This window comes from Eimeria maxima, genomic scaffold (genome assembly GCF_000499605.1).
Source record: "Eimeria maxima Weybridge genomic scaffold, Emw_scaff830, whole genome shotgun sequence".
In the NCBI taxonomy this organism is placed as follows: Eukaryota; Apicomplexa; class Conoidasida; order Eucoccidiorida; family Eimeriidae; genus Eimeria; species Eimeria maxima.
Genome location: NW_013566798.1, coordinates 28 through 9,986, shown reverse-complemented (window position 1 = coordinate 9,986; position 9,959 = coordinate 28). Strand labels below are relative to the sequence as shown.

Sequence of the window (9,959 nt, the reverse complement as noted above, 5' to 3'; positions counted from 1 at the left end):
AGGCCCTTCCCATACGGGATCAAAGCTTAAACAAATTAAATAAGAGCTTTCGGATGGTGTGTTAGCTCTCTTACCGGCGTCAACTGCTAGCACTTCTGCACGGTGCAAATGGACCGCGGCTAGAGGAGGCCGCGGTCCATTCCCGCCCACGAGGTTTCCGCCCGAAATCCGTGGATAAACTACTGTGCTAGAAACAGCATTTCCATTTTCCGCATCAATGAGTAATTGTTCAATGACAACTGTATTTCTCAGCAGTTCAGCTTAAACAACGAAGCCCACGGTTGGGCGAGATGTCGTGCCCGCCAGAGTTGGCGACGGTCTCGCTTGTTTGCCGGGAGGTAGCTGTCTTGAATTCCATGAGGCTGCTTCAAATATCGAGGTCCAATTCTCCTAAATTAGTAGAGAAACTTACCTTTCAAAGGCTACTGTACGACGCTTCCAGGGAAACCTGGTCTTCCTAGACCGATTGGCCCAGCAGGGCAGCTCGCCGGTTCGTTGCCGATGACTCCAGTGCTGCCTGACACTTCTACACCTCGTCGAAGATACCCTTCCGTCTCAGCAACTACACGAATTGCTGCTCTTGAAGAAGCTTTCGGCCCAGGCCCATAGGCGCAATGGCCGATCGGGAGGCTCACTCTCCCATTTTGAAGGCCAGCGAGGCCTCCGGAAAGGAGAGTCAGCCTCTGCTCCCTAAGAAGGCCAAAGCATCAGCTACGTACAAGCAATTTTGCTGTTGCTCTCTGGGGACATCTGTGACGATATGGGCGGTCTTCCTACTGGCATTTTCCACCTATGTCCTTTTCGATCCCAATGTTTCCGGTGCAGCATACACAGCCGGTGGGGTGGTAGGGATCATCACCGCAAGCCTACTACTCTCTGCAATAGGAAAGGCAAATGCTTTCCCTGCTTTTGTGGCAGTGTACACTCAAATCGCTCTGAACATCATATGGGCCCTGCAGCTCGGCCTCACCATTTACCTCTACTGGAGAGTCCAGCAAGATGCTCATGACAGATCAACCTATACAATCGCTACAGCTGGCTGGCGGCAGCATGGAGGCCTGGGACGAATGCCTGCAGCTCGCCTCCTAATTGTTGACCTACCACTGAGCGTCGTCCTATGCGCTCGCATTGCCCTGCTGGGGACACTTCTGCTCGTGTCTCATGCCAACCTGCAGGTCCTATGGAGCTTCTACCGTGTTCTGCAAGCTGGAGGGACCACTTTCGAATATAAATCTGCAGAAGAAATCGAAGAGCAGGTTCTTCAAGCCCAGCTCCCCAGCCTGCCGTCCGCATCACCTACGCCGCGGCCGTGGAGCCTTCCAGCGTAACGTACTTTTTGCTCGGCAGAGTTCGGTTCCTGTTGGCAGGCATGGAGTAAAAATATGCCTCCTTATATGGATCTTATGGTAATTCGTTTAAAAAGAAAGTGCGGAAACTCCTTTTTTGGTTAAAGGGGCCACGGGCGTTCATCCTTGGAATCGCCTGTGTAGCCACACGGGAACTTCCTGAGCTGATGAGGCTTAATCCATCATTGCTCGACCATGCATGCAATTTTGTCAACGCCAGCTTGCGGAAAGCTGCCTCCAGATGCATGTACAGCTTGGAGACGATTAAAGCCTCGCATGCTTGATTCGTTAGTCCTGCTCCCGAAAACCCAAACCGTATAACATATTTGCACTTCCTCCAGCCGGTGTGACTGCAAAGGACGGAACTGTCTTCTGCCGTGTTGTGCCACCTGCTCCCCACCGCAGAAGAGTATTGGCCCAACGAAGCGCGTTGCTTCTAGTTGCAATGTGGTGTACCAAAGCTCTCCACCGCAGGGCGCCCGCGTGCACGTTTCTACAAAAACGCATTTCCTAAGCTTTCAGAGACGGAAACTCATGTCAAAACAGTGGCCGGGAGCTTAGTGTTAGCCATTCATACTTCTTCATCTTCACACGTGTCCTTCCTAAGCATTGTTCGCTCGGTTAGTTGAGGAAGAGTTTACGGGGGGCCAGGCCGGCCAACGGAATGCTCCCAGTTCCAGTGCTTCTCGAGGCAGCTGTAGTGCAAAATCCCTCTACAAGCACAATTATGCATCATATGTGCCATGGGTATGTAGATGACGCCATTGCTCATCCATCATCAACTTGGGTGATTCCCGCGTGTTCAAGTTTTGCTGTAGCGCATGTATCACCCTGTCTGCTGCGGGCGCATCTATTGCACAGAGATAGCAAAGCGACAAGGGCAGCTTACCGCCCTCAAGGAGTAGGTGGTGAGTGCCATTAGCTCTGGGCAATCTCGCCTCTTTTCCTTAGCGTCAAAAACCGTCCTGAGTACGCAGGCAGGCGCATATTAACAGCCTCCTTCCCAGTTCGAACATTTTGACACTAAACTAGCAAAGAAAGGAGCAAGGGGGTATCATTCACTGTAGTAAACCTGCACGTACACCCAAAGCCGATGGGCCAACTGCCCTGCGGGGAAGGCACTTTCATCTTCGAATGCCTCATCCAGAGAAACGCAAAATCCCAAGGAGGTGAACTGCTGCTCCCGAAGAACAGCTGGGATTCTGAACTCGCTCACCTAAAGAGGTGATCAACAGATACATTATCGGGGAAGCAGTTACGCGAAGCAGGACAACGGCCACGAGAGAATGGAAAGTGCGCGTGTGTAATATTCGAGTGCAAGTGCGTTTACACCTACTTCGAGTTCGCCTATAGTGGACTAATTATGATTACGTGCTGAATTTAATCAAGCCATAGTATGCTAAAAAGCGCAGGCGCCCATGCATCAGCCCAAATATAATATTCTGCATTACACCTGCATGTTGTCATGCGAAATACCGTCATTCGGAGGCGCATCCTGCGTGTGACTTGCCCCTTCTTGAATGAGGATGTTTGTCAAAAAGTCCCAAAAGGCATCCCACAACTTAATCTTCAGTGTTTCCAAACCCTGAAGATGCAAAATGAGCACCAGTTTCCAGTGTATCCATAGCCTCCCCACAAATGGCTTTCTGAGCTACTGCTGGAGATCACGATAAAATATCATGCTACTTATGTGAGCAAGTGGTTGCAACCAATGCAAAGGGGTCTATCTCCTCACAGCTTTCTGGAGAGCACAATGAAGAGACCATACGTGCATAAGTAAGAAGTAGATTCGGCTATTGAAATCCGCTTCGCCTATCCCAAAATCTGCACCGAACAGCTTATGAACAGCACTTAATCTGCTGCTGTCACATGCGATGCTGACGTCACACCACTGGCAGCATTGGGCAGTGAAGAACACGAGCGCGGTCTGAAGCGGGAAATTGTTGGCTCACAGTTTGCAGTTAGCACGGTGTTCTCGTAACACGGAATAACTGTGCGGAAAAGCCGCCGGCCGCCCTCTTCCAGACCCCATGGAGATAAGACAAGACTGCAGAAGCCAACTATAGCAATTAACTACATTTTCTTCAGACTGGTTTCCTTACAGGGTCGACCGTAATATAGCAACGAATGACGGATAGGGTACAGGTAGGCAGCATCGCGGGAACGGAATTGCCTCACCCCCAGAAGTGACCTAATTGCTGCAGCAACGAAGGCTTAGAATCTCCTTCTCGCTCTCCTTGAGTAACCAGGCACTCAGCCACCTCTTCCGCTGTCACTGAACACCAAGAGGACGCGATTATCTGGACAGCAACAGGGAACAATTCGTTGGGAATGGGCATGGGCTGCTCCACTACGCACTGCATATTCAAAATAGCAGAGTAAAGTGGCACGCCCTACCCGCTCATGACACAATTTTAGCCGTGCTTTCTCCTCCCGCGAAAAACAGAAGTCAATAAAGCGATCTTTGGTCTGCGGGAACACGCGCAACATATCCCATGCGCTCTTTCAAATAAGCTGTCCGCCGAAACTAATTCTTAAAAACCAACACTTGAGCGCATTTGCAAAGCATTCCATTTCCACGCAGCTGGGCACATGAATTCCACGAATGTCCAACGTGAGGGGCTTCATGACTATTCATAGACGAAACGCACAGTGCGCCATATGAACTGACGGTCGCCACCTTTCAGTTTCGCTGAACCGTCCGAGTGATCACAACTGCATGCCTCTGGGTCAGATTCAGATGCCTTCCTGTTGTACGTGCTGCGGCACCTCACAGTACGGCCGAAATCGTTAATGTAGCTTCCAAAGGAACTCATGGGCTTGAGGTACCCACCCAAAGCGTCTGGGGGTGCTCCAAACCACGCACTACGGTTTTCGCCTGTTGGATCAGTGGTTACTGAAGAACAATTGGTGTTGCTGCAAGCATGTGTAGAAGCCCTCCCGTATAGTGCTCTGCATCGCCCAACATCGCCTCTAAATGGGGGAGAGGGACGCAGATCTCCTACGCGGTGCACACGCCAGTTAATTTCCTTCCTCATGGTGAGTGTGGCCGTTGCATCCGGGAGATATCGCTTCATAGGAGAAGCAGCTCTACAAATGCCCCAGACGACTGCATCGACGGTGTATGTTGTGAGTGAGAAGCAGACACGGCAGGTCCATGTGTAACGCTAAATGCGAGTCAAGAAAGTCTTCAAGCTACACTAGTTGGGTGGCTCGATGTGCTAGCACGGTATAGAATGTTTGCAGTCAAACGGACTACCGTAATTCCAATAAAATGATATAGTGTTAAAGGAAGGGAAAATTTAGAGTGGCCCCCAGTTTGGTTTGCAGCGCTTAACCCTCACGTGGGATCGCATGCATACAAGCAGCCCCAGGAGCAGGCACGTCACAGACAGTATTCCAGGTAAGGCAGAAATCTCGATTAAAAAATATTTAGCAGTATTTCTCTTGGCATAATAAGTGGGTTGAGCTGCTAAGAGCAAGACGGCAAGGCGCAACAACTGTCTGTTCATCGACCGTTCGGCCGGTGAAGTTCCGTTATACCATTTTTCCCAGCGGAAAGCTACCCATTCAATTCAAAGGCTGCCGTGCCTTACTTAAGAGCAACAACAACGATTTTCGAAGCAACTCTCTACCAGCTGCACGTGAACAGTTTTATGCTCACTCGGTCGTCGGTGTGGGAGCCCGCAGAATTCTGCAGCTTTGAAGACAGATGCAGCCACCTCTTGGGGGTCCTCCTCAGCTGCAGGCTCCCCCTGCTCGGGATCCTGTAACAAAATTGCAGATTCTTTTGGGGAACTTGCTCAAACACTTCACGGTCAGCCACCACCCGCCATCCCGCCGTTTGCCGTACCGTCGCCCTCGTCGGCAGGCCCTTCACTTCTGCGCATCTTTTCCATGTGCTGTGCTTGGTTGGATATCAGGATGTGGTTGTGCATCTGTCTGAAGTTGCCCCGCCACGCTCCATCTCAGGCGCGGTTGACGTCGACGAACCTTCCGAAGTAACGGAGGCCTCCAACCCAGCTGTTAGGACTACAATGACCGAGGGACAGCTGAATGAGTTTATTCTCAGCTGCTCCAAGGGGGTCGGCAATCTTGTGCACGTCATAGAAGAGGAGGCAGAGAAGCTTCCAGAAGGCATCCAATCGCAGGTAACCCACGGCCATCCACCCCCAGCGCTGCTTGCACTGTGCACGAGAACATAGAATAATAGTAGTGCTAGTGGGGTTGTATTGCATTCACAGCAAGGTCAGTCTTCCTTCTCGAGACGAATATATCGTACCACTAGATTTCAGTAATGAGCCATTGTGAATGAAATGGACTCTGGTAATCTAGACAGAGCCTTCGGTCTTATATTTGGTGCAGGAAGAAGTCGAGAGCGAAATACGATATTTGGAGAGAGAAAATGAAGCGGCCGCAGCGGAACTGAAGCAACTCGTGGCAGCCGTGCGCCATGTGCGAGAAGCAATCAGAGAGGCATACAGGGATGCGGCCACCGACGGCACTGGCATCACCATAGACTAGAACCTACGGGAACGCTGCATCTGCATGTGAAAGGAATTTCGTCTTGATATTTGTTCCTTAATTCTACAATGCGTACAGCCGCCCAACACTATGGGCACGCGCAAGAAGAGCGCAAACTTACAGTCACGCTCCTCTCTGGCCCATGTCCCCCGTTTTACAAAATTTTTTTTTGTAACTTCCAAGCTCAGTTGCACCGTAAAAGATCAATTTTTCATTCTGCTTTAGTTTTATCCGTCCTGCCCTTCTGCAGTCACCCTAAGCTATGCTAACTCGCGGATGCCTCATCTGGCCGCTCATACCACAGTGCCCAGACAAGAATAGCCGCTCCATTACTGAGGGACAGTACTGCTACGAACTGCAATGGACAATGGTCCTACCATCCTTCCAGCCATCCTGGAGCAAGTAGTTGCTGTTGCTGTTGTTCTGCTCCTGTATCATCCGAGGTGCCCACGGAAACCTTGTTTCGTTGGTCGTCTGCCTGGTTCCAAAGATTGCAAGTGCTGCTTAGAGATGAGGTGGGGTGGCCGTGCTCTGGTTGAAAAGCATATCCACGTCCACGTTCTTCGTTCGCGCGCGATATCTCTGGACGAATTTGGGTATCCAACACAAACGACAACCTGTCTCCGTGGCGCCGCATTGTCCAGCACCGCCCTACTGCTGTTTCCCTGCCAATTCTGTGGAAGCGGGCTCGAACTTGCTTGTTAGTTTCGCCATCGTTCGCTGAACCTTGAAGAATTCCGTCGGATGTCGCCTCTAGCAAGTGTTCATTTTGGCATGCAGGTCGGTCAGTTTGGGAGACACTACTACGTCCCCCTGCATCGCCGTCCCGAACGATCCGTCTCGTCGTTGGCGTCTTCCCCGTTAGGGGATACCGCGTTGGGGGGAGCTCGAATGTGTGCCTTCCCAAATAACCCTGGGTAAAGTCGCTGAGAAGACGCTGCGCAGCTGCTCCCTCGTTGGAATGATGCCTCCTTTGTGCCAGCTGAGAGAACAACAACAGAGGGGATTGCCAAAACGGATAGGAGTATAGTTTCCGCCATCTCTTTATCCTCAGTTACTGTGCACCCAAAACGTACTTTCGCTTACAATTGCTGGGGAACCTACAACGTTCATAAGGCATCATCTATCTCTTTCCCGCTCACCGTCAACAGCAGTTGCACACCCATATTCATGTCCTCTCTGAAGGCCTCCGTGTCCATTTTGTAGCGACCCAGCACTTTGTCCAAATCACTCGCTGCTGGCAATAACTTCCTAATGCGGAAAAAGGCGTCCCCCAAAGCCACTGCTGCTTCTTCTATCGTGAAGAGGCAACTATGAGGCAGCATGTGAAATGCACCGAGTAGAGCCAGCTCATCAGGAGATGGGCGCGGAGTAGTGAAATCGAAGAATAAACCCAAATCCAGCTGTCCCTGCCGCGCTCCTGTGCCAAGGCGCTGTTGCAGTCGCTGCTGTTGTGCAGAATTCAGCTTTCTACGCTTACCTTTTCCAGGATGCACGGGAATAAACCCAGGAGTGTCTATCACATCAAAAAGCCGCGACCGGTCCACGAGTCGAGCCAAGGTAACTGGCTGTCTGTGCAGCTGCAAAGCAAATGGGACTCGCACGCTCCCAGTCAGTTCGTGCATGCTTACTCCCCCAGTCTAACACTCGTCCAAGTGCAGCACAGGCAACACCGGATTGGTCTAAGCAGCAACATTGGTGTAAACTGTGTTTGGCTGTCTCACGTTAACAGACTGTGTGGTGCCAGGCCAGCGGTAACTGCGTGCTACTTTCCTCCCCGCAAGACTGTTGGCAATTTTGCTCTTTCCCACATTAGGGACCCCAACGATAAGGACGCGAAGGGGCCTTCTTTTCAGGAGCGAAGCTTTTGTAAATACCTCCCCAGTAGGTTCTGCTTCGTCAGTTGCACCCTTGACGGAGGCAACGAGCTGCGCAACTTGGGCAGATAGAGAGGACGAATCCATTCCTTCTGCTGCAGCTGCGGCTGCTGTTTGTTTACAAAGGGAACGAAATGCATCCAGCTCTTTCCGGTAACGGCGGTGCTTCTTCACCAAACTCCGCAGAAGACGCTGCACGCGTACAACTGCTGCGGGTTCCCTTGCATCAATAAAGAGATACTGCAGCCGAGGAGGCAGTGGACAAGCGTCCGATAACGCACGCAGCAGTCCTGTTAAGTTGCACGAGACGCAGCACCGTCAATAAATGAGGTTAGCCACGAACGTGGATGTTGGCCAGAAAATGCACGGCATTCCTGTTTACCATATAGGCAGGCAGCGTGAAGCAATGCTGCAGTTACCTGGAGTGTGTACTTGTTTACGAACTTTTGTAAGTTCTGCGTGAAGCACCAATGCGGCCGCCTCTCGACTCTCACGACGGAAGTACCTCTGCCAATAACGAGTCGCCAGTGGGCTAGCCTGCACAGGTAGACAGCTCAAAAGTGCACAAAACGCTCAACACCTCTTCATGAGTCCAAGTCGCTGTGTGTAGGTGCATTTACATGAAGCGATTCTCACGGTGGTTCCCACGTAGTGACAGCGGGCAGTCTGCCTGCCCAAATACTTACCAACGAACAAACCATCAAGGGGAAAACATTTTAATATCGGAGCAGACAGCTTGCGTGGCAGTGACGTATTATGATACCAACTGCTACACACTGAATGAGATGGAAGAAACGCTATTACAAGACAGCAAGCACCCACTTGGTCCGCATGTGTTAGGATAACAACCCTCGGCTTTGGATGTTGCAGGACGCGCAAGTTGCATCTTGATAGCAGCGGCAATCGAGCATCTCTGACCTCAACAATGGCATCGCATCTTGAGGCTGCTTGCATCAGGGGGACCAGCGACCGCCTGGCGAAGGAAGGGAACCTGATTTGAGGAGTAGAGCAACAGCTGGGTAAAATCAGACCACTGTAGGCGTGACAGAGGGAGACAAGCGCAAGTCCCTGTATAACGAAGCCAAGAGCGTCTGTGCATGAAAATAAACAAGAAACAAGTGAGGTCGTACCATTGTGTCCGCCACCGCCTCACGGGCACCTCATCCACAAGGGGATCTTTCAGCTGCATTGAGCGAAGCAGTAATGCCTCCTCTGCACTGTTATACTTTTCCCCTTCCTCTTCTAGTGTCGCTTTTGCTGGTGGCAGCAACCCGCGCATTCTGTTTTTACGGCTGGAACAAAGGAAGCGGATGTTCCGGCGGCGGGTACGCAGCAACCGATGGGTAGACATCCCACTCCCAGTGGAGATGCGGGTGAACGGAGACGGGCATCGTTTCTGCAAAGCCTCAACATGTCCCGTCCCTGATGAAAGGGATGCGCCTAGAATTGTCCTTGGAGCCTGTCCAGTACAAAGGCGGTCGTGTGTTGTTCCTTCGTTTACTGGCCACTCAAGCGGGGAACTTCGGAAATAACTAGGTGTGTAGTACGATTGTACAGACGAGCATGGAGAACTCACAGCCCCCAGACGCCCCGATAGAGGTTGCATGCCTTGGAAGAGGAAAGCAAAAAGATGTGGGCTCCCCACTAACTGCATGCTACACCTCCTAACTGGTAGGCTTGATGAGTGAGACACGGCTTCGGCAAGAATGAAGGTTAGAATGAAGCCAAAAGCAGGGAGACCTAGTAGCATACGAAGGGGCATGGGTAAGGATTGTGGATTTCCCGGCCGTAGCAGGCGAATCAGAACCTGCACGATCATCGGTACTGCAGCTCCAGCGGCAGGGCATCATCACGGATTTCATATAGATCGAACACGCTAATAATATGAAAGAAGTAGAAGGAAAATGCAAAAAGTAGAGAAAAAGTGCAGTAGGGGCCAATAATGTTGGTATTTGTTAGTCACAGCCCTTGGGTAACGAGTGAGCGACACCATATAAATGCAGCGTTTTGAGTTGAACGACCAATGAGCCATCAACACGCACGTTAGTCATTTACAAAGTGTTGCAAATTCTGCATAAATTAGAAGATACTTGAGCCGGTAAAGGTTTTGTGATCCATGTGGGCCTAATCAATATGGGGCCCTGACCCTGCTACAGTTTTGCACATTTCCTGGGAGATGCAGAAAATGCATATTTTGTAGTTGCATATTCGT

General features: G+C 51.1%; 3 protein-coding genes across 3 annotated transcripts; 2 read left to right on the top strand and 1 right to left on the bottom strand.

The window, feature by feature from the left end:
• Positions 1-614: 614 nt before the first annotated feature.
• EMWEY_00043950 (hypothetical protein, conserved) lies at positions 615-1,328 on the top strand (the record flags this gene model as incomplete). The annotated part of the gene is made up of 1 exon (XM_013482894.1): positions 615-1,328. One exon carries the CDS (start codon positions 615-617, stop codon positions 1,326-1,328), a length of 714 nt encoding a protein of 237 aa, XP_013338348.1.
• A 3,730-nt stretch (positions 1,329-5,058) lies between these two features.
• Positions 5,059-5,870, top strand: EMWEY_00043940 (hypothetical protein, conserved; the record flags this gene model as incomplete). Its single annotated transcript, XM_013482893.1, has 3 exons — positions 5,059-5,163; positions 5,270-5,497; positions 5,712-5,870. The coding sequence occupies 3 exons, from the start codon at positions 5,059-5,061 to the stop codon at positions 5,868-5,870; spliced, it is 492 nt and encodes a 163-aa protein (XP_013338347.1).
• A 373-nt stretch (positions 5,871-6,243) lies between these two features.
• EMWEY_00043930 (GTP-binding conserved hypothetical domain-containing protein, putative) lies at positions 6,244-9,026 on the bottom strand (the record flags this gene model as incomplete). Its single annotated transcript, XM_013482892.1, has 6 exons — positions 6,244-6,852; positions 7,013-7,510; positions 7,748-8,037; positions 8,167-8,284; positions 8,570-8,738; positions 8,878-9,026. The coding sequence occupies 6 exons, from the start codon at positions 9,024-9,026 to the stop codon at positions 6,244-6,246; spliced, it is 1,833 nt and encodes a 610-aa protein (XP_013338346.1).
• Between the last annotated feature and the right edge of the window lie 933 nt (positions 9,027-9,959).